At 36.4% G+C, this 25,622-nt stretch overlaps 1 protein-coding gene across 1 annotated transcript in view; it reads right to left on the bottom strand.

Annotated features, from left to right (window-relative positions):
• The window catches only part of ADGB (androglobin), a 206,616-nt gene that overhangs the window by 36,879 nt on the left and 144,115 nt on the right, over positions 1–25,622 (bottom strand). Inside the window, exons 28-29 of the mRNA XM_043457333.1 lie at positions 20,116–20,309; positions 17,459–17,570 (exon numbers count right to left, since the gene is read on the bottom strand). Of these exons, the coding sequence (XP_043313268.1) occupies positions 17,459–17,570; positions 20,116–20,309 (306 nt within the window). The remainder of the gene's footprint in view (positions 1–17,458; positions 17,571–20,115; positions 20,310–25,622) is intronic.

Raw genomic sequence — 25,622 nt, 5'->3', positions numbered from 1 at the left:
TCTTGCAACCCCATTGGACTACAGCACACTAGGCTTTCCTCTCCTTCACTGTCTCCTGGAGTTTTCTCAAACATATGCATTGAGCTGTTCATGCCATCCAACCTTCTCATCCTCTGTCACCCCCTTCTCCTCCTGCATTCATCTTTCCCAGCATCAGGGTCTTTTCCAATGAGCCAGTTCTTTGCATCAGGTGGCCAAAGTATTGGAGCTTCAGCTTCAGCATCAGTACTTCCAATGAATATTCAGGATTGATTTCCTTTAGGATTACCTGGTTTGATCTCCTTGCAGTCCAAGGGACTCTCAAGAATCTTCAGTCTTCTTCAACACCACAGTTCAAAAGCGTCAGTTCTTCAGTGCTCAGCCTTCTTTATGGTCCAACTCTCACATCTGTACATGACTACTGGAAAAACCATAGTTTCGACTATATAGACCTTTGGCAGCAAAGTGATGTTTCTTCTTTTTAATACACTGTCTAGGTTTGTCATAGCTCTTCTTCCAAGAAGCAAGCATTTTTAACTGAGATGGAACCCAGGAATATATAGTTTTAAAACTACCTCAAGTAGTTCTGAGCCATATTTGAGAAAGACTTTTAAGCAGTGTATACAGCTTTTCCTTTCCATTGAAGCAAATGCTACAAAGAGCTGGGCTGAGGGGAAGGATACCACTATGTGAGAGTTCAATGAAGCTGAAGGTACCTTTGGTTTTTATTCTTTTTTATTTATTTTATTTTTTAAAAAATGTATTTATTTTAATTGGAAGCTAATTACAATATTGTAGTGGTTTTTGCCATACATTGACATGAATCAGCCATGGGTGTACATGTGTTCCCCATCCTGAACCCTCCTCCCACCTCCCTCCCCATCCCATCCCTCTGGGTCATCCCAGTGCACCAGCCCAGAGTACTCCGTCTCATGCATTGAACCTGGGCTGACGATCTGTTTCACCCTCGATAATATACATGTCTCAATGCTATTCTCTCAAGTCATCCCACCCTCGCCTTCTCCCACAGAGTCCAAAAGACTGTTCTATACATCTGTGTCTCTTTTGCTGTCTCACATATAGGGTTATCATTACCATCTTTCTAAATTCCATATATATGCGTTAGTATACTGTATTGGTGTTTTTCTTTCTGACTTCACTCTGTATAATACGCTCCAGTTTCATCCATCTCATTAGAACTGATTCAAATGTATCATTTTTAATGGCTGAGTAATATTCCATTGTGTATATGTACCACAGCTTTCTTATCCATTCGCCTGCTGATGGACATGTAGGTTGCTTCCATGTCCCGGCTATTACAAACAGTGCTGAGATGAACATTGGGGTACACGTGTCTCTCTCAATTCTGGTTTCCTCAGTGTGTATGCCCAGAAGTGGGATTACTGGGTCATATGGCAGTTCTATTTCCAGTTTTTAAAGGAATCTCCACACTGTTCTCCATAGTGGCTGTATTACTTTGCATTCCCACCAACAGTGTAAGAGGGTTCCCTTTTCTCCACATCCTCTCCAGCATTTATTGTTTGTAGACTTTTGGATAGCAGCCATTCTGACCAGCGAGAGATGGTACCTCATTGTGGTTTAGATTTGCATTTCTCTGATAATGAGTGATGTTGAGCATCTTTTCATGTGTTTGTTAGCCATCTGTATGTCTTCTTTGGAGAAATGTCTGTTTAGTTCTTTGGCCCATTTTTGATTGGGTCATTTATTTTTCTGGAATTGAGCTGTGGGAGCTGCTTGTATATTTTTGAGATTAATTCTTTGTCAGCTGCTTTGTTTGCTATTATTTTCTCCCATTTGGAAGGCTGTCTTTTTACCTTGCTTATAGTTTCCTTTACTGTGAAAAAGCTTTTAAGTTTAATTAGGTCCCATTTGCTTATTTTTGCTTTTATTTCCATTTCTCTGGGAGGTGGGTCATAGAAGATTCTGCTGTGATTTATGTCAGAGAGTGTTTGCCTATGTTCTCCTCTAGGAGTTTTATAGTTTCTGGTCTTACATTTAGATCTTTAATCCATTTTGAGTTTATTTTTGTGTATGGTGTTAGAAAGTGTTCTAGTTTCATTCTTTTACAAGTGGTTGACCAGTTTTCCCAGCACCACTTGTTAAAGAGATTGTCTTTTCTCCATTGTATATTCTTGCTTCTTTTGTCAAAGATAAGGTGTCCATAGGTGCATGGATTTATCTCTCGGCTTTCTATTTTGTTCCATTGATCTATATTTCTGTCTTTGTGCCAGTATCATACTGTCTTGATGACTGTGGCTTTGTAGTGGAGCCTGAAGTCAGGCAGGTTGATTCCTCCAGTTCCATTCTTCTTTCTCAAGATTGCTTTGGCCTTTCGAGGTTTTTTGTATTTCCATAGAAATTGTGAAATTATTTGTTCTAGTTCCGTGAAAAATACTGTTGGTAGCTTGATAGGGATTGCATTGAAGCTATAGATTGCTTTGCGTAGTATACTCATTTTCACTATATTGATCCTTCCAATCCATGAACATGATATATTTCTCCATCTATTTGTGTCCTCTTTGATTTCTTTCATCAGTGTTTTATAGTTTTCTATATATAGGTCTTTCGTTTCTTTAGGTAGATATATTCTTAGGTATTTTATTCTTTTCATTGCAATGGTGAATGAAATTGTTTCCTTAATTTCTCTTTCTGTTTTCTCATTGTTAGTGTACAGGAATGCAAGGGATTTCTGTGTGTTAATTTTATATCCTACAACTTTACTATATTCATTGATTAGCTTTAGTCATTTTCTGGTGGAGTCTTTAGGGTTTTCTACGTAGAGGATCATGTCATCTGCAAACAGTGAGAGTTTTACTTCTTTTCCTATCTGGAGTCCTTTTATTTCTTTTTCTGCTCTGATTGCTGTGGCCAAAACTTCCAAAACTATGTTGAATAGTAGTGGTGAGAGTGGGCAACCTTGTCTTGTTCCTTACTTTAAGGGAAATGCTTTCAATTTTTCACCATTGAGGATAATATTTGCTGTGGGTTTGTCATATATAGCTTTTATTATGTTGAGGTATGTTCCTTCTGTGCCTGCTTTCTGGAGGGCTTTTATCAAAAATGGATGTTGAATTTTGTCAGAAGCTTTCTCTGCATCTATTGAGATAATCATATAGTTTTTATCTTTCAATTTGCTAATGTGGTGTATTACATTGATTGATTTGTGGATATTAAAGAATCCTTGCATCCCTGGGATAAAGCCCACTTGATCATGATGTATGACCTTTTTAATATGTTGTTGGATGTTGTTTGCTAGAATTTTGTTAAGGGTTTTTGCATCTATGTTCATCAGTGATATTGGCCTATAGTTTTCTTCTTTTGTGGCATTTTTATCTGGTTTTGGTATTAGGGTGATGGTGGCCTCATAGAATGAGTTTGGAAGTTTACCTTTCTCTGCAATTTTCTAAGTATTTGAGTAGGATAGGTGTTAGCTCTTCTCTAAATTTTTGGTAGAATTCAGCTGTGAAGCCGCCTGGTCCTGGACTTTTGTTTGCTGGAAGATTTCTGATTATAGCTTCAATTCCCATGCTTGTGATGGGTCTGTTAAGATTTTATATTTCTTCCTGGTTCAGCTTTGGAAAGTTATACTTTTCTAAGAATTTTTCCATTTCTTTCTAGTTGTCCATTTTATTGGTATATAGTTGCTGATAGTAGTCTCTTATGATATTTGGTATTTCTGTGTTGTTTGCTGTGATCTCTCCATTTTCATTTCTAATTTTGTTGCTTTGATTCTTCTTCCTTTGTTTCTTGATGAGTCTGGCTAATGGTTTGTCAATTTTATTTATCTTCTCAAAGAACCAGCTTTTAGCTTTGTTGATTTTTGCTATGGTCTCTTTTGTTCCTTTTGCATTTATTTCTGCCCTAATTTTTAAGATTTCTTTTCTTCTACTAACCCTGGGGTTCTTAATTTCTTCCTTTTCTAGTTGCTTTAGGTGTAGAGTTAGATTATTTATTTGACTTCTTTCTTGTTTCTTGAGGTAAGCCTGTAATGCTATGAACCTTCCCCTTAGCACTGATTTTATAGTGTCCCATAGGTTTTGGGTTGTTGTGTTTTCATTTTCATTTGTTTCTATGCATATTTTGATTTCTTTTTTTTTTATTTCTTCTGTGATTTTTTGGTTATTCAGAAGTGTGTTGTTTAGCCTCCATATGTCGGAATTTTTAATAGTTTTTTTTTTCCTGTAATTGACATCTAATCTTACTGTGTTGTGGTCAGAAAAGATGCTTGGAATGATTTCAATTTTTTTGAATTTATCAAGGCTAGATTTATGGCCCAGGATATGATCTATTCTGGAGAAGGTTCCATGTGCACTTGAGAAAAAGGTGAAATTCATTATTTTGGGGTGAAATGTCCTATAAATATCAATCAGGTCTAACTGGTCCATTGTATCATTTAAAGTTTGTGTTTCCTTGTTAGTTTTCTGTTTAGTTGATCTATCCATAGGTGTTAGTGGGGTATTAAAGACTCCCACTATTATTGTGTTATTGTTAATTTCCCCTTTCATACTTGCTAGCATTTGCCTTACATATTGCGGTGCTCCTATGTCGGGTGCATATATATTTATAATTATTATATCTTCTTGGATTGATCCTTTGATCATTATGTAGTGTCCTTCTTTATCTCTTTTCACAGCCTTTATTTTAAAGTCTATTTTATCTGATATGAGTATTGCTACTCCTGCTTTCTTTTGGTCTCCATTTGCATGAAATAGCTTTTTCCAGCTCTTCACTTTCAGTCTGTATGTTTTCTTTGTTTTGAGTTGGGTCTCCTGTAGACAGCATATATAGGGGTCTTGTTTTTGTACCCATTCAGCCAGTCTTTGTCTTGTGGTTGGGGCATTCAACCCATTTACATTTAAGATAATTACTGATAAGTATGATCCTGTTGTCATTTAGTTTGTTGTTTTGGGTTCGAGTTTATACACCTTTTCTGTGTTTCTTGTCTAGAGAAGATCCTTTAGCATTCGTTGAAGAACTGGTTTGATGGTGCTGAATTCTCTGAGCTTATGCTTGTCTGTAAAGTTTTGATTTCTCCTTCATATTTGAATGAGATCCTTGCTGGATACAGTAACCTGGGTGGTAGGTTTTTCTCTTTCATCCCTTTAAGCATGTCCTGACGTTCCCTTCTGGCCTGAAGAGTTTCTATTGAAAGATCAGCTGTTATCCTTATAGGAATCCCTTTGTGTGTTATTTGTTGTTTTTCCCTTGCTGCTTTTAATAATTGTTCTTTGTGTTTGATTTTTGTTAATTTGATCAATATGTGTCTTGGGGTCTTTTGCCTTGGGTTTATCCTGTTTGGGACTCTCTGGGTTTCTTGGACTTGGGTGACTATTTCCTTCCCCATTTTAGTTTTCACCTCTTATCTCCTCAAGTATTTTCTCGTGTCCTTTCTTTTTGTCTTCTTCTTCTGGGACTCCTATGATTTGAGGTCCCTGAGGTTGTCCTCATTTCTTTTAATTCTTTTTTCCTCTCTGCTTCATTTATTTATTTCTACCATTCTATCTTCTACCTCACTTATCCTATCTTCTGCCTCCGTTATTCTACTGTTGATTCCCTCCAGAGTGTTTCTGGTCTCATTTATTGCATTATTCATTATTGATTGACTCTTTTATTTCTTCTAGGTCCTTGTTAAACATTTCTTGCATCTTCTCAATCATTGTCTCCAGGCTATTTATCTGTAACTCCATTTTGTTTTCAAGATTTTGGATCATTTTTACTATCATTATTCTGAATTCTTTTTCAGGTAGACTCCCTAGCTCCTCCTCTTTTGTTTGGTTTGGGGGGTATTTATCATGTTCCTTTACCTGTTGAGTATTTCTCTGCCTTTTCATCTTGTTTAGATTGCTATGTTTGGGGTGGCCTTTCTGTAGTCTGGCAGTTTGTAGTTCCTCTTTATTGTGGAGGTTCCTCCCTATGGGTGGGGTTGGACGAGTGGCTTGTCAAGGTTGGGGAAGCTTGCATCAGTGTGCTGGTGGGTGGAGCTGGATTTCTTCTCTCTGGAGTACAATGAAGTGTCCAATAGTGAGTTTTGAGATGTCTATAGGTTTGGTGTGACTTTGGGTAGCCTGTATATTGAAGCTGAGGGCTATGTTCCTCTGTTGCTGAAGAATTCGTGTGGTATGTCTTGCTCTGGAGCTTGTTGGCTCTTGGGTGGTGCTTGGTTTCTGTGTAGGTATGGAGGCTTTTGGATGAGCACTTATGGATTAATGTTCCCTGGAGTCAGGAGTTCTCTGGTGTTTTCAGATTTTGGACTTAAGCCTCCTGCCTCTGGTTTTCAGTCTTATTCTTACAATAGCCTCAAGACTACTCCATCCAATTATAAAACATCTAGGTTAATGGTGAAAAGATTCTCCACAGTGAGGGATACCAAGAGAGGTTCACAGAGTTACATGGAGAAGAGAAGAGGGAGGAGGCAGATAGAGGTGACCAGGAGGAGAAGAGGGGGAATCAAAAGGGGAGACAGCAATCTAGCCAGTAATCAATTCCCTATGTGTTCTCCACAGTCTGGATCCCTCAGAGAGGTTCACGGAGTTACACAGAGAAGAGAAGAGGGAGGAAGGAGATAGAGGTGACCAGGAGGAGAAAAGTGGGAATCAAAAGGAGAGAGACAGATCTAGCCAGTAATCAGTTCCCTAAGTGTTCTCCACATCCCAGAACACACAAGGAGATTCATAGAGTTGGGTAGAGAAGAGAAGGGCAGGGGGAGGAGATAGAAGTGACCTGGGGGAGAAAAAGGAGAGTCAAAAGGGGGAGGGGGAGAGAGTAATCAAGCCAGTTATCACACTCCTAAGTAAAAATGGGTACTGAAGATTGGATTCTTAAAGGTACAAAGTTGATAACAAATACCAAAAAGCAAAGATTTAAAATCTAGAGTAGTTAGACTCTCAATAATACAATATTAAAAAAAAAAATCACAAAAATTATAAAAAATATGTATGAAGTTTTCCTTAAAAATAGGGTCTTTTTTTTTTTTTGCAAGGTAATAGTAGGTTATAAAAGTGAATATTAAAGGAGTACTAGAGGACTTAAAAGTTAAAAAAATTAATTAAAAAATGATAATGGTAAAAATATATTTAAGAATTCTCTGAACCTGTTGTGGGCGGTGTGGGGCCAGTTCAGTTTCAGATAGTTCCTTGTTCCAGCTTATACTTCTCAAGATGTATAGGCCCCTTCCAACGTAGTCAGTGCTAACTACAGGGTTTTAATCTGTCGCACCTGTCACTTCCAAAGCGGTTCCCTCTGTTTATTTTGGCTTCTGTTTGTAGGTCTCTTCAGTGTCTAATTTCTGCCATGACACAAAGGGGTGAAGGTGATCATTTATTTAGGCTCACTAGTTCAGTCGTGCTGTGGGGAGGGAGGAAGACTGCAAACAAATATCACCGGCGTGTGTGGGGAGTGCTCGCATCATCTCGGCCACACTGGGTTTGCCACTGCTCATGGTGTGTGTGCTTTCCCAGTCTCCACTGCTCAGGCTCCAGGTTGCTCTGCCAAGGAACTGTCTAAAGCGGGCCCTGGGTTGCGTGCACTTCCCAGGTCTAAACCGCTCAGGCTCAGGTTCTCGGGTACTCCACAAAGGCGCAGACTAGGTGGGCCTGCATTTTGTGCCCTTCCCAGGTCCGAGCAGCTCAGGCGACCAGGCGCTTGGCGAGTGCACTCTCCCCAGGTTGAGGGGAGCATCTTATCGCCTCCCCTGTCTCAGCCACGCAGTTTCCTGGGTGCACAGTGGGAGCGCCGTCTCAGGTCTGCTGTGTGTCTCCTCTGGGGAGCTGATCTCTGGCTGCAACCCTCCAGAGGATGTCATCCGTCCAGAATCCCAGGAAGTCTTGGTTAGTGACTGGGAGCCTGCTCGCAGTTTGGTAGAGGATGCTGTCTCTGAGGCCGAGATTGCCCCTTTTCCAGTTCTGGCTGCCGCCTGCCTGCCTCCCTGCCTCTGGCAGGGGATGGGCCGGTCCACAGCTGGCTAGCTCTCCTCTGGTATTCGCTCAGTCCTTTGTTCTGTGAGTGGGCCAGCAGTGCCTTAGGTTAGGGCTTTTCATGGGATAGTTTTCTCTCTCTCTCTTTTTTCTCTCTCTCTGGCTATCCCACAGTTTGGGTTGCTATCTCACATTAGCTCCCTCAGATTGCCCTCAGGGCATTCAGGCCTGGTCCTTACCCTAAGAAATGCAGCCCGCGCCTCCCTGTTCAGCCCCTGCTTGCTGGTGGCAGATGTGAGTGTCTGGGCTACTTCTCTGCTGGAAGTTGCTGTTAAGGCATGTAATCTGTGGGTTTTATTTATTTATTTATTTTTCCTCCTGGTTATGTTGCCCTCTGAGATTCCAAAACTCCCCACAGACCCTCCTGTGAGAGGGTTTCCTTGTGTTTGGAAACTTCTCTTTTAAGACTCCCTCCCAGGACAGGTCTCCACCCCTAACTCTTTTGTCTCTCTTTTTATCTTTTATATTTTGTCCTACTTTCTTTTGAAGACAATGGGCTGCCTTTCTGGATGTCTGATGTCCTCTGCCAGCGTCCAGAAGTTGTTTTGTGGAATTTGCTCAGCATTCAGTGTTCTTTTGATGGATTTTTTTTGGGAGAAAGTGGTCTCCCCATCCTATTCCTCTGCCATCTTAGGGCCTCCCCCCTACTTTTGGTTTTTAGTTGTGTCTGATTCTCAGCCATGTCTGACTCTTTGCAACCCCATGGACTGCAGCACTCACTGATACTCTGTCCATGGGATTTTCTGGGCATGATTACTGGAGTGGGTAGCCAATTCCTACTCCAGGGAATCTTCCTGACACAGGGATTGAACCAATGTCTCTTAGTCAGTTCAGTCGCTCAGTCGTGTCTGACTCTTTGCTAACCCATGGACTGCAGCACACCAGGCCTCCCTGTCCATCACCAACTCCAGCTTGTGCTCATTCAGCCTGGCATTTCTCATGAGGTACACTGCATATAAGTTAAATAAACAGGGTGACAATATACAGCCTTGATGTACTCTTTTCCCAATTTGGAACCAGTCTGTTGTTCCATGTCCAGTTCTAACTGTTGCTTCCTGATCTGCATACAAATTTCTCAGGAGGCAGGTCAGGTGGTCTAGTATTTCCATCTCTTGAAGAATTTTCCACAGTTTGTTGTAATCCACACAACCAAAGGCTTTGGCGTAGTGAACAAAGCAGAAATAGATGTCTTTCTGGAACTCTCTTGCTTTTTTGATGATCCAGCAAATGTTGGCAATTTGATCTCTGGTTCCTCTGCCTTTTCCAAATCCAGCTTGAACATCTGGAAGTTCATGGCTCATGTACTGTTGAAGCCTGGCTTGGAGAATTTTGAGCATTACTTTGCTAGCATGTGATATGAGTGCAATTGTGCAGCAGTTTGAACATTCTTTGGCATTACCTTTCTTTGGGATTGGAATGAAATTAACCTTTTCCAGTCATGTGGCCACTGCTGAGTTTTCCAGATTTGCTGGCATATTGAGTGCAGAATTTAACAGCATCATCTTTTAGGATTTGATTATTCCAACTAGAATTGCATAACCTCCAATAGCTTTGTTCATAGTGATGCTTCCTAAAGCTCATTTGACTTCACATTCCAGGATGTCTGGCTCTAGGTGAGTAATCACAGCATTGTGGTTATCTGGGTCATGAAGATCTTTTTTGTATAGTTCTTCTGTGTATTCTTGCCATCTCTTCTTAATATTCTGCTTCTGTTAGGTCCATACCATTTCTGTCCTTTATTGAGTCCATCTTTGTATGAAATGTTCCCTTAGTATCTCCAGTTTTCTTGAAGAGATCTCTAGTCTTTCCCATTCTATTGTTTTCCATTTCTTTGCATTGATCACTGATTTAAGTGTTACTTATCTCTCCTTGCTATTCTTTGGAACTCTGCATTCAGATGGGTATATCTTTCCTTTTCTCCTTTCCCTATCACTTCTCTTCTTTTCATAGCTGTTTGTAAGGCCTCCTCAGATCAACCTTTTTGCCTTTTTGCATTTCTTTTTCTTGGGGAAATGGCCTTGATCCATGCCTCCTCTACAATGTCATGAACCTCTGTCCGTACTTCTTCAGACACTCTGTCTATCAGATCTAATCCTTTGAATCTATTTGTCACTTCCTCTGTATAGTCGTAAAGGATTTCATTTAGGTCAAACCTGAATGGTCTAGTGGTTTTCCCTACTTTCTTCAATTTCAGTCTGAATTTGGCAATAAGGAGTTCATGATCTGAGCCACAGTCAGCTCCGGGTCTTGTTTTTGCTGACTGTATAGAGCTTCTCCATCTTTGGCTGCAAAGAATATAATCAATCTGATTTCGGTATTTACCATCTGGTGATGTCCATATGTAGAGTCTTCTTTTGTGTTGTTGGAAGAGGGTGTTTGCTATGACCAGAGCGTTCTTTTGGCAAAACTTTGTTACATCTCTTGCATAACATGTTTTTATGTCTCTTTTATTGGCAGGAGAGTTCTTTACCACTCTTGCCATCTTGAAAGCTCTGACACCATGCCCATAGACTTTAAATAACCAACAAAGAACATGTGAAAGAAGATTATACCTATGAATAGTATCATACACCAGAGAAGGCAATGGCATCCCACTCCAGTAATCTTGCCTAGAAAATCCCACGGACGGAGGAGCCTGGTAGGCTGCAGTCCACGGGGTAGCGAAGAGTCGGACACGACTGAGCAACTTCACTTTCACTTTTAACTTTCATGCATTGGAGCAGGAAATGGCAAGACACTCCAGTGTTCTTGCCTGGAGAATCCCAGGGATGGCGGAGCCTGGTGGGCTGCCGTCTATGGGATCGCAGAGTTGGATACGACTGAAGCGACTTAGCAGCAGCAGTATCATACACTCTACGTTTTTAAGATGTTAACAAATGTCTGATGAAATGGAATCTCAAGCTGCCCCATTAGGTATTTCTGAGGCATTCTTTTCCTACCACTCATAGTTCTTAATGAGTCATACTGTTAGGCATATTTGATTCCAGTCAAATTAGCATGTTCTAAGGAGGAGGGCATGGCAACCCACACCAGTATTCTTGTCTGGAGAACACCCATGGACAGAGGAGCCTGGTGGGCTACTGTCCATGGGGTAACAAAATCTGAAACGACTGAGTGACTAAGCACAAGTTGACATACGTGAGCATTACATAACTATAAATATTTATATATTCATATATATGTATGGTATTTATATTTACCAAGTTTTATATTTACTTATATTTTATTTATTTATATTTATATTTACCATATATATATTACATATATAAATTTACCATTATATATATATATATAAAACATATATAGCATTACATAACTATATATATTTATATATTCATATATATGTATGGTGTTTATATTTATATTTACCATATATATATATGTAACACAGACACCAATACAATTACAAAGTGGTAAATATAAATATAAACTTGGTAAATATAAACACCATACATAACCATACATATATATGTATATATATATAGATCTACATTTGGTTTCTTCAAAGACTCTGAACTGAAAATACACCATGCATATAGGTTTTCCTGTTCATATTTACCATGTGTGATTGTAATTGTATTGGTGTCTGCATGTGCTACATACATATACGAATATATAAACATATATAGTATCTACAACCTTTGGTTTCTTTGAAGACCTTGAACTGGATACACCATGCATGTATTGTGTGTGAGAAAAAGCAACAATAATAATTATTTAAATTCAGGAAATTATTTTATATTTCTGTTAATAAAATTAGCACTGGGACTTGAAGACTTTTGAGAATGATAAAGCTTATGCTTATTGCAAATAGATTAGAACTTCAAATATGTAGGTCAGGAACATAAACAAAGGGTGTCCCAGGTGACTCAGTGGTAAAGAATCTGCCTGCCACTGCAGGCCATGTGTGTTTGATTCCTGGATCAGGAAGATCCCCTGGAGGAGGAAATGTCAACCCACTCCAGTATACTTGCCTGGGAAATCCCATGGACAGAGGAGCCTGATGGACTATGGTCCATGGGGTCAGAAAAGAGTTGGACATGACTTATTGATTAAACAGCAGCAACAAACATAAAGACCTTAAAATAACTTTAAAACAACCTTATTATACATATAAAGGCAGATAATATCACCAAATATTACCTGCTCCATTTTCTATTTTCTTTTTTTATTCTTCATTTATTTTTATTAGTTGGAGGCTAATTACTTCACAATATTGTAGTGGTTTTTGTCATACATTGATATGAATCAGCCTTGTATTTACATGTATTCCCCATCCTGATCCCCCCTCCCACCTCCCTCTCCACCTGATTCATCTGGGTCTTCCCAGTGCACCAGGCCCGAGCACTTGTCTCATGCATCCAGCCTGGGCTGGTGATCTGTTTCACCATAGATAATATACATGTTTCGATGCTATTCTCTCGAAACATCCCACCCTCACCTTCTCCCACAGAGTCTAAAAGTCTGTTCTGTACATCTGTGTCTCTTTTTCTGTTTTGCATATAGGGTTATCGTTACCATCTTTCTAAATTCCATATATATGCATTAGTATACTGTAATGTTCTTTATCTTTCTGGCTTACTTCACTCTGTATAATGGGCTCCAGTTTCATCCATCTCATTAGAACTGATTCAAATGAATTCTTTTTAATGGCTGAGTAATATTCCATGGTGTATATGTACCACAGCTTCCTTATCCATTCATCTGCTGATGGGCATCTAGGTTGCTTCCATGTCCTGGCTATTATAAACAGTGCTGCGATGAACATTGGGGTGCACGTGTCTCTTTCAGATCTGGTTTCCTCGGTGTGTATGCCCAGCAGTGGGATTGCTGGGTCATATGGCAGTTCTATTTCCAGTATTTTAAGAAATCTCCACACTGTTCTCCATAGCGGCTGTACTAGTTTGCATTCCCACCAACAGTGTAAGAGGGTTCCCTTTTCTCCACACCCTCTCCAGCATTTATTGCTTGTAGACTTTTGGATAGCAGCCATCCTAACTGGCATGTAATGGTACCTCATTGTGGTTTTGATTTGCATTTCTCTGATAATGAGTGATGTTGAGCATCTTTTCATGTGTTTGTTAGCCATCTGTATGTCTTCTTTGGAGAAATGTCTGTCTAGTTCTTTGGCCCATTTTTTGATTGGGTCATTTATTTTTCTGGAATTGAGCTTCAGGAGTTGCTTGTATATTTTTGAGATTAATCCTTTGTTGCTTCGTTTGCTATTATTTTCTCCCAATCTGAGGGCTGTCTTTTCACCTTGATTATAGTTTCCTTTGTTGCACAAAAGCTTTTAAGTTTAATTAGGTCCCATTTGTTTATTTTTGCTTTTATTTCCAATATTCTGGGAGGTGGGTCATAGAGGATCCTGCTGTGATTTATGTTGGAGAGTGTTTTGCCTATGTTCTCTAGGAGTTTTATAGTTTCTGGTCTTACATGGACAAATTCTTAGAAAAGTATAACTTTCCAAAACTGAACCAGAAAGAAATAGATCTTAACAGACCCATCACAAGCAAGGAAATCGAAACTGTAATCAGAAATCTTCCAGGAAACAAAAGCCCAGGACCAGATGGCTTCACAGCTGAATTCTACCAAAAATTTAGAGAAGAGCTAACACCTATCTTACTCAAACTCTTCCAGAAAATTGCAGAAGAAGGTAAACTTCCAAACTCAATTTATGAGGCCACCATCACCCTAATTCCAAAACCAGACAAAGATGCCACAAAAGAAGAAAACTACAGGCCAATATCACTGATGAACATAGATGCAAAAATCCTTAACAAAATTCTAGCAAACAGAATCCAACAACATATTAAAAAAAATTATACATCATGACCAAGTGGGCTTTATCCCAGGAATGCAAGGATTCTTTAATATCCACAAATCAATCAATGTAATACACCACATTAACAAATTGAAAGATAAAAACTATATGATTATCTCAATAGATGCAGAAAAAGCCTTTGACAAAATTCAACATCCATTTATGATAAAAACTCTCCAGAAAGCAGGCACAGAAGGAACATACCTCAACATAATAAAAGCTATATATGACAAACCCACAGCAAGCATCACCCTCAATGGTGAAAAATTGAAAGCATTTCCCCTGAAATCAGGAACAAGACACGGGTGCCCACTCTCACCACTACTATTCAATATTTTCTATTTTCTTAAGTGAAAGTAAGAAATTTTTACTAAAATGTAAAGTATTAAAATATACTAAAGGTGGCACTGTTGCTTCATGTTAACCAGAGGCCAAACTTTTTAAAGTTTTATAATAGTTTTAGGCCTTACATTTTATCATGAGTTGTAACAAAGTAAATCTTTGAAAAAAATTAAACTAATATATTTTATTTTTCATATAAATTAGATATTGAGTTTAAATCAGTTAATGGGGCAACATTTCCATTAATTTACATATAACTTTAAATTGTGTCACCAATGTATTAATGAAAGAAACACTTCACCAATTTATATTGGATATATTTATAATTGAAAAGTAAGCTAAGTTAATAATTTCAAGACATTGATAACTTAATTACTCAAAAATGTATCTCACTCTTAAGGTTATAGTTTGTAGGCTATGGGTTGTAAATATAATTGACAAATGGAAGTGGACACATTGGCATTTTTTAATTTAAACAAATTAGCTACCCAAAAAAAGCACATTTATAAGCAAGAAATTACAGAATGATTATTCTGAATTCAAAAGCTATGTAACTTTCAAAAAGATTGTCCAACATATTTTTTCAAATAAAAAAATTTCCTAGCTCATTTTAAATACAATTCAATCCTGAATTTTTTTGCTACTTTAAGCAAAGGTGACACAAGGTGTCATTTAATTTTAGCAGCTGATCATTCACACTTAAAATTGTCAAATGTGATGTCAAAAAAGAAGACATGTAATTATTCCTAAAGACATTTTCTAGTTGGAACACACAATAATGATAAAACCAGTTTTTGAAGTGCCACTGGGTTCTAGGAACTTTATACATATTATCTTGGATCTTCATAACAACTCTGAAACAGACGAGTTACTATATAACACAGAAGTTATTCTAATTTTACAGGCGATAAATAACCCAGTTTCCACTACTCAAATGTATGGTAGCTTAGCCACTCTACTATATCTCTCCATTTAATGTTAACTTCCTCTAAAAAACTTAATTCATACTATTAATTAGTACCATAACCAAGATCTATATTTTACATTATTCCAGTTCTTAAATTATACTACTGTGTTCAGATACTGAAAATCCACCTATGCTGGATTTTGAACTTAAGAAACATACACACTGTACATTACATCCCTGGGGGTTGTTTATCTTATAACCAGAAGTTCGTGTATTTTGACCACATTTACTTATTTTATATATCCCCCAGCCTCCTCTTTGGCAACCACCAATCTGTTCAACGTTTCTATGAGTTATCTTATTTCAGATTCTGCATATAAGTGAGTTCATATAGCATTTGGCTTGCTCTGTCTGACTTTTTTCCCACTTTTCATAATATCCTCAAGCTTTATTCACCTTGTTGCAAAAGGCAGGTTTTCCTTATTTTCATGGCCGAATAATATTCCATTATATATGTATGTGTCTATATATATATGTATGTATATGTCTTTACCCATTCATCAATCAATTAGCAATTAGGTTGTTTGCATGTCTTGGCTATTGTAAATAATGTTGCCATGACCATGGAGGTACAGATATCTCTTGACAATAATGATTTCATTTCCTTAGAACTTATACCCAGAAGTGGAAATTGCTAGATCTCATCACAGTACTATTTCTAATTTTTTGAGGAATCTTCATCCTCTATCTATAGTGGCTGCACAAATATACATTTCCATTAACAGTGTAATAATGGTTCTGCTTTTTCCATATTCTCTCCAATGCCCACTATCTCTTATCTTTTTGGTAATAGCCATTCTAATAAAATATCTCATTGTGGTTTTGAATCATGTTTCCCCAATGATTAGCAACGTTGACCATCTTTTCATGTGTCTGTTGGCCATCTGTATGTGTTCCTTGGAAAAATGTTATTCAGATCCTTTGCCCATTTTTTAATTGCATTGTTTCTTTTCTTGATACTGAGTTAAATGATTTCTTTATATATATATGTTTATATGTATGTGTTTTATGTTTATATATATATGTTTATTAACCATCAGATACCTGGTTTGCAAATATTTTCTCCCATTCCATAAGTTGCTTTTCATTATGTTGATAGTTTCCCTTGACATATTATTGTCAGTTTACACAATCCAGATCTAAGTATCATCCTAGCCCTTTGCACCATCAAGAAGTAATGTCATCTTTTAGGAGTTGCCTTGTGGATGCCAGCAGAATGCTGCTTTTTATGGTGGAGCAGGTATTTCTGATGATGGAAGAAGGTGGTAGATGCATAATGCAGGTATATAGGGCACAGCAGCGGAGAGACAGGAAGACACAGGACAGAGAATTTTTTTTAATATTTCAACTTAGCTAGTCTTGCCATAGTTGTGAACTTTATTTCACAGTAGTAAGTGCATTTTTAGTTTTGTAAGAAATTGAAACTCTTCCAACTTGACTGCACCATTTTGTATTCCCGTCATCAGTGTGTGAAAATTTCTGTTGCTCTGCACTCTGAGCAGCTTTTGGTATTGTATTATGCTCTTCTGTAGTGTACAATTTTATTTTTAAAATAATGTACATAGGATAATTTTATGATGGGTAATCTTGCTTGAAATTTGAAAAGAATATACATTGAAAATATTCATTTCTTTAGATTTAATTATTGTACTTGATAAGGGTGGCTCAGTGGTAAAGAATCTGCCTGCAATGCAGGAGATGCAAGATGCAAGATGTTCTATCCCTGAACCGGGAAGGTCACCAGGAATAGGAAATGGCAACCCACCCCCACTATTCTTGCCTGGAAAATTCCATAGACTGAGGAGCCTGGCAGGCTGCAGTCCATAGGCTTGCAAAGAGTTGGATATGAGCATGCACACATGCAATATATGTTTAACAGTAGAGGCTGTTTCAGATTTTTTAAGAATCAAAAGCATCATTCTACTTTTTCCTGTTCAGAAATATTGAGAATAGTTTACATTTTGAAAAAAAAAACCTGAATTCTCTGTCAGTGGAAGATTCTTTTTCTCTTAAATATTTTAAAAACATATCTTTAAAGTTATATTTTTAATAACTTGGACAAAAATAATTTATAATTAGGAAAGTTTAGAGTACCTTGGTTAGATAATCATCAAGTAATTTTTACTAACTGGACAAAATTTATTTAAACTTAACTAAACAATCATATATTTTTTGGTTTTCATAACCAAATAGTGAAAATGTTGAAACACATAATCAGTTAATAGAACAGGAAATGCCACTGGATTAAAGCATAAATTTTAAGCAATAATGTTTTAGTAATTACATGAAAAATTTACTGCTAAATATGTATAGATGATATAAAATGCAGGAATAGTATTTGGAGTGACATACCTTTGTTATCATTTTTCTCTAAGTCTTTTAGTGCTTGAACAAACATCTGTTGACTTTCAGTGAGAGGCCAACTGTTATATAACACCGAACACTGTATAATATACTTGTATACCTGGAAAAATACAATATTTAAGTATAAACAATAAAAATAAACATAGTATATGCTTAATCATTTATTATTTTAGGCACATAATAAATGCATTTTTTCTGGATCATACAATAATGATTTAATTAAATACTGTTAGATGGTCTCCAAAATTCTGTAATACCACAGTCTATAATATCCTCATATTCCCACCAGTACTATTATATATTCTAGCATTTATAATTTTTGCATTTATGTTTATAAGATAAATTTATTTTAATTTTATTACTCAGTTTTGGAATCTGAATTACATTAATCTCTTAAAAAAGACTGGAAGGTTTGTACTGTTTTTCTATTTTCTAGAATAATTTACTCCTCAAAAGTCTGTTAGATCTATCCTGTAAAGCCGCTAGGCCTATGCTTTTTGGAAAGGTATGACTTTGATTATCATTTGTCTTATTATTCTTATTATTTCATATTTTCTACTTTTTGTGGAGCAGCTAGTCTCTTCTTCCTCCTATCCCAGGAATTTTACATTTAAAACAATTTTTCTAAGTTTTAAATCAGCTAGTGTGTGTGTGTGTGATCAGTTGCTCAATTGTGTCCAATTCTGTGGCCCCATGGACTGTAGCCTGCCAGGCTCCCCTGTCCATGGAATTTTCCAGTCAAGAATACTGGAGTGAGTTGCCATATCCTCCTAGAGGAGATCTTCCCAACCCAGGGACTGAATCTGTCTCTTGTGTCTTGCATTGGCAGACAGATTCTTTACCACTAGCACCACGTGGGAAGCTCTAGCTAGTATAAAGTTGTATATAATACTTAAAAAAAATTTAAACCTGTTTGCATTTATACCTTCATCCTATTTTTTGTTCTATATTTGATTCATTTATATTTTCTTTCTTTTTTCTTAATTGATTGGTCTTACAAAAAGCATGTCATCTTTATTAATCTTAAAAAGCTTAGAGTTTAATTGTTGTAGATTTTGTTCCTTGTTTCTTAAATTTTTACTCATTTTATCAATATTTTTTCTCCTTATTTTTGAGTTATTATTTTACTCATTCTCTAACTTTTTTGTTTCAATAGCTTAGCTCATTTGTTTGAATCATTCATATTTTCTGATGAATTAATTTAAAAATTCAACATTCCACTGAATGCTACTCTAGATGTGGTTTACAAATTTTGATTTATAGTTCTCATTTTTATTGAGCCCTTTGTATTTAATACTTTCTTTTTAAAGGATTTTTAAGCTAAAGAATTATTTAGTATATTTACTCTGTTTTCACATTTATGTGATTTTAAGCTGATAATTATTAATTTCTATATTATTAAATTATGTTCAGACAACAACTACACAATATAGTTTGGGTTTTTTTGAGGCTTCTTGTGTGTTCTATGAAAAAATATATTTATTTTTTATGAGGTGAAGTGTTCTATATAGATATCTAAGATGCCCATCAGCAGACGAATGGATAAAGAAGCTGTGGTACATATACACTATGGAATATTACTCAGCCATTAAAAAGAATTCATTTGAATCAGTTCTAATGAGATGGATGAAACTGGAGCCCATTATACAGAGTGAAGTAAGCCAGAAAGATAAAGACCAATACAGTATACTAACGCATATAGATGGAATTTTAAAAGATGGTAATGATAACCCTATATGCAAAACAGAAAAAGAGACACAAATATACAGAACAGACTTTTAGACTCTGTGGGAGAAGGCGAGGGTGCGATGTTCTGAGAGAACAGCATTGAAACAAGTACACTATCAAGGGTGAAACAGATCACCAGCCAAGGCTGGATGCATGAGACAAGTGCTCAGGGCTGGTGCACTGGGAAGACCCAGAGGGATGGGATGGGGAGGGAGGCAGGAGGGAGGATCGGGATGGGGAACACATGTAAATCCATGGCTGATTCATGTCAATGTATGGCAAAAACCACTACAATATTGTAAAGTAATTAGCCTCCAACTAATAAAAATAAATGAAAACAAACAAAACAAAAAAAAAGATTAAGCTTATACTTAATATTTCAAATCCTAATGATCAAATGTCTCTTGTTTTTCAACTTAATTTACTCTTTTCTGAAATTTATGTGTTAAAATATTCAAGTATTAATTGCTAATTGATTTTTCTATGTAATTCTGTGTATGCTCAGTTGCTCAGTTATGTCCGACTGTAGTCATGTCCCATGGACTGTAGCCCACCAGGCTCCTCTGTCCATGGAATTCTCCAGGCAAGGATACTGGAGGCTTGCCATTTCTTTTTCCAGGGGAGCTCCCTGATCTGGGGATCAAACTTGAGTATCCTACATTGGCAGGTGGATTCTTTACTGCTGAGCCACCAGAGAAGCCCAATCTGTCATATTAAGACTTGGTTTTGACATTTTGTTTTTATTTCTTTTAATTAATTCATTTTCTTGACCTCCAATGGATAAATCATGTTTTCATTTGCTGCCTTAAATTATATACATTGTTCTTTATTTCTTCAATTTTAGGAAAAGAATTGTTATGTTTATGTTAAACTTTTAGGAGTAGTACAGTTGAATAAATCTTCTAAATATTAATTACCTGCTGTGGTGTGCTAGCATTTTCATCCATAGTGGGTATATAACTGGTTTCTTCATCCATAATAGGCTGACCAGTGTCTACTATTGCACTTCCAGGCCTTTTATAGGATTTCTGACCTCCTGCAGATTTTTTCTTGATGTATAAATCTTGCTCTTTCTTTAAAGCAGTATGAGTTGAAAGAATTTGCTTGCTGGCTGAATATGAGAAATATTATGTTAAAATATGTGGAATACATAATCATTACTGTGTTATTTATTATATCCTTATAAAACACACTCAAAGGGACAGGTCAATTTATTTTGTTTTCATGAGATAAAAAACATCTCTGGCTTCTAGGAAATATCCTGGTCTTAAAGAAACACTATAATGGTATATGACTTGGATAGAACAATGCATTTTCTGATTGCTAACCACTGATTTTTACAAGAATGTACAATTCAACAAATTCTTGTTCATTCTGTGCCATTTGAATGACAATAAACTAATACCACATGTTCTGACTACTTCAGTGTTTAATACTATGCACATGCATGTTATTATAATTTTTAATGTCTGTATTATTTCATAATTGACAAATCATATGAGTAACATTACTCATGTGATTTGTTAATTAAATGCAGCTATCAAATGATATAATTTACATAAGTTCTTAGTCCTAGATGGAGTTCCCATAAAAATAAATTTCTTACATAGAAATTTAATAAACTAGTTGTAAAATCTATACATTGAGGGTATAAAACATTGTGAGAGAAATTAAAGATATATGTTTATTATATATATATCGATATATGTATATCGATATATATATATATATAAAGATATATGTTCATAGACCAGAAAACTCAATTTTGTTAAGATGCCAATGCTCCCCAAGTTTAATAAAATTCCAGTAAAAATCTAAAGCTATAAACCATATGGTATATCCATACAAAGGAATAATACTCAACAATATAAAAAAGAATGGAGTAGCAACAACATAGATGTATCTTAAAAACATGCTGAACGTGCTAAGTATTTACTTTTTATGAAGTTTTAGAAGATGCAAAACTAGTTTATTGTGACGGGAATGTGAACAGTGCTTGCCTCTTTGGGTGTTGGGAAATTGAATAGAAATAACCTGAGGGAATTTTTCCAGGTAACAGAAATGTTCCATATCTTGTTAAGAGTGTAGGTCACACTGATAGATAAACTTATCAAAACTCATCAACTTAGATTTATTTTTTTGCTCTATGTAGATTATACTTCAATAAAAAATTAAAAATGAATCACAAAGTCCCTATCCTTTCCTTCATTACTTTCTTCAAATGTGTACTTAATCATTCATAACCACTGTTATGAAAAATATTTGAGACAAATATTAAATAAGGAAAACATTTTTCTTAATATATGATAGTCTACACATAAATTAGATGAAAACAACTGATTCTAATAAAAAATGGGCAAAGCACTCAAAATTTTTTTCAAAGAAGGTAATATTAAAAGGTGATATATAAAATACATAAAAATATGCTTAAACTGCTATAATGGTAAGCAAAATATAAATAAATCTTCTTCAGCATTCAAACTGAAATCAGAAGTATGAAAAACCAAAAAATATGATAACACTGTCATTCAGGAGAGTGGGTAAAAGAATATAAATTTATGCAAACTCAATGGAGGGTGATTTGGCAATATATACCAAAATCACTACTGTCTGTACCCAGTGACTCAACAGTTCTACTTCTAAGCATTTATCTAATATATGCATATTACATGTTTAGAAAAATGTTTATTCACATTTCTTTAAAAAATTAAGTACTGTTTATATAAACTATTGATTAGATAAACATCACTATCAGTAGGAGACTGGTTGCATTAATTATGATAAATCATCAACAAATTTGAACCTTATACAACTATATGAAATAAAATGTTTTACTACTACTCATCCATATTTCTTCCTCAAATCCTCAATTGCTTAGATTTGAAGGAAAGTTATGACCAACCTAGACAGCATATTGAAAAGCAGAGACATTACTTCGTCAACAAAGGTTCGTCTAGTCAAGGCTATGCTTTTTCCAGTAGTCATGTATGGATGTGAGAGTTGGACTATAAAGAAAGCTGAGCACAGAAGAGTTGATGCTTTTGAACTGTGGTGTTGGAGAAGATTCTTGAGAGTCCCTTGGACTGCAAGGAGATCCAACCAGTCCATCCTAAAGGAAATCAGTCCTGAATATTCATTGGAAGGACTGATGCTAAAGCTGAAACTCCAATACTTTGGCCACCTGATGTGAAGAGCTGACTCATTTGAAAAGACCCTGATGCTGGGAAAGATTGAAGGCAGGAGGAGAAGTGGATGACAGAGGATGATGTGGTTGGATGGCATCACCGACTCAATGGACATGGGTTTGGGTGGACTCCGAGAATTGGTGGTGGACAGGGAGGTCTGGTGTGCTGTGGTTCATGGGTTTGCAAAGAGTCGGATATGACTGAGCAACTGAACTGAACTGAAGAAAATTTTGTGGAAAATTATGAATTTTATAGTGCCCTTACAGCATGAATACTGATGTAAAATATTATTCCTAATAAGTATATGAAATATACAGACATGCTTTTAAAATGTCCATGAGATAGCAAAAAACCTAAAGAGGCTTAATATTTTTGTTCCTAGCTCATTTCAAAGCCTTCAATATCTTTGCAATGGAATTTATTCCTTCTTTAGTACCATATAATGTTTGTTTACAGGCTTCCCTGGTGTCTCAGATGGTAAAGAAACTTCCTGAGATGCAAGATCCCGGGTCTGGAAGATTCTCTGGAGAAGGGAATGGCAACCCACTCTAGTATTCTTGCCTGGAGAATCCCATGGACAGAGGACCCTGGCGGGCTATAGTCTGTGGGGTCTCAAAGAGTCAGACATGACTGAGCGACTTAACACTTTACTTTTCTGTGTTTGCTTACAGAATATATAACTTAATCTGTCACGTCCCATTTCACTACAAATATAACACACATAAACACATTTTTTGCATGTATTTTTGGTGAGGGCCTTCCAGAAATACACACAGTAAAAAATTCATAAATGGATATGTTTCCAAGAGAAGCACCTTAAAAAACCTTTAGAAAGGAAAAAAATTCAATATCTGCTTATATGATTCATAAACATAAACTAATAGCATTCTTTAAAAATAAGATTCTGTCTGACATCTAAATAAAGAAAATATCTAATCTATGATAGCTACTCTATCAACTTCTATGGAGAAAATTTTCAACTGTTTCTGTGAACCATAAAGAAGTCCTGAATAGATGGAAATAAACAGCCTTTACTTGCATAGAAATTCAATACCATGAAGGTATAATTAATCTATATATTCAAAACAATCAAAAGGAAAATGATGTTTTGGTTTCAGGGGAAATTTAAGATATTGTATTTAAGTTCATTTAGAAATACAATTATGAAATAGAAGCATTTTGTAAAAGAAGAACATTCTTGGATAATGGCTCTAATTTGGGGTCAATTTCTGAATTATGTTCTCATTATTTTTCTCCTTCATTGCTGTCACTTTCCTGGCCAGAAGTAAAAAAAAAAAAAAAATACCATTGTGTCAAATGTTTATGTGTGATTCTCTTGCTAAAGCTAACTTTTTAAAAAAATTAATTAATTTCTTGAAGGATAATTGCTTTACAGAATTTTGTTGTCTTCTGTCAAACCTCAACACGAATCGGCCATAGGTATACTTATATCCCCTCCCTTTTGAAACTCCCTCCATCTCCCTCCCCACCCCACCCCTCTAGGTCGAGGCAGAGCCCCTGTTTGAGTTTCCTGAGCCATACAGCCAACTCCCATTGGCTATTTTTACATATGATAATGTAAATTTCCATGTTACTCTTTCCCTACATCTCACCCTCTCTTCCCCTCTCCCCATGTCCACAAGTCTATTCTCCATGTCTGTTTCTCCACTGTTGCCCTGTAAATAAATTCTTCAGTACCACTTTTCTAGATTCTATATATATGTGTTAGAATATAGTATTTATCTTTCTCTTTCTGATTCACTTCACTCGGCATAATAGGTTCTAGGTTCATCCACCTCATTAGAACTGACTCAAATGCGTTCCTTTTTATGGCTGAGTAATGGCAACCCACTCCAGTATTCTTGCCTGGAGAATCCCATGGACAGAGGAGCCTGGTAGGCTACAGTCCACGGGGTTGCAAAGAGTCGGACTCGACTGAGCAACTTCACTTTCACTTTACTATTACTCAGTCGCAAAGAGTCGGACATGACTGAGTGACTGGACTGAACTGAATATTACTCAGCCATAAATTGCTAACTTTTAAAGGGAAATAATGATAAGCTATATGAGCAGGAGGAGAAGGGGACGACAAAGGATGAGATGGTTGGATGGCATCACCGACTGAATTTGAGGAGTTTGAGCAAGCTCCAGGAGTTGGTGATGGACAGTGAAGCATAGCGTGCTGCAGTCCATGGGTTGCAAAGAGTCGGACACGAATGAGCGACTAAACTGAATTGAACTGATACGCTAAGCTAGTGTTTGCCTCTGTGAATATAAATCAAAAACTTTGGAGAGTAACGTTAGGGGCAATTAGTTACTTAAAGAAAAGATGTAAGGCTATAAACAGGATAGGCGAATCGCCTACAGTACCTGCTAAAGTTTTGGAATTACAGTATTCCTGCATGAAGTAAAGCAAAAAAAAAAAAAAATCTGTACAGCATGGATTAGAGAAAAGAAAACAGTCATCTTCAAGAGTAAGAGTGGCATTTGGACTAGCAAAACCTAATAGTACCCTTACTGGTGTTAACATACTTGAAGAGAAATATGTATAAATATTATATTTTGTTATTTGGGCTTATCCAAATAAATATATAGAAATGGTGCAGGCAGATTGGCATGAAAAGGCAGAAAGACGAACTAGTACTGAAAATGATCTAGAGGATGTTCAGAGATGAAGGGAGAAAGATGGGAGGAAAGGAGACATGATCTGAATTAATTTGCTGTTTTAACTAAGCTCATTGTATTACTGATATAATAGGGAATTTCCCACCTTCCTGTGTCTAAAGCATGACATTTGTGCCCTAATTGTGTCATTACAATGTAGTGTCTTCTCAATTCTCTGCTCCTCCAGATTTTCATTCATATTGGAAAGGAATGTCCCTGGACTGTAATAACAGTTTTCAGGGTCAATAAGAGAGGAGAAAAAGAGTCCTGATTTGGTTGCATTTATTTTAAAAAGGAGAAAGAAAAGAAAAGTGTGAATATTAGAAAATAGGTAACAGGTAAATCCTTTTTAGTAATTTGCTTATATACTTGAGATAATCAGCATAAATGCTATTGGGAATAATGAGAGATCAGGAAGAATGCCAGCCACCACATAGTTATGCAAAGATTAGCTAGACAGTAAAATCAATTTTAAAATAAAGCATGAAGGCAGAAATCAGAAAAGGCAAGCTTATCAAAATAAATATAAGTGGATTACATCACCCCATTTCAGAGATTAGAATCTTAGATTTAGT

Source organism: Cervus canadensis, chromosome 33 (assembly GCF_019320065.1).
Source record: "Cervus canadensis isolate Bull #8, Minnesota chromosome 33, ASM1932006v1, whole genome shotgun sequence".
In the NCBI taxonomy this organism is placed as follows: Eukaryota; Metazoa; Chordata; class Mammalia; order Artiodactyla; family Cervidae; genus Cervus; species Cervus canadensis.
The sequence above is the reverse complement of the archived record's forward strand: the minus strand, read 5'-3'. Positions and strand labels throughout refer to the sequence as shown.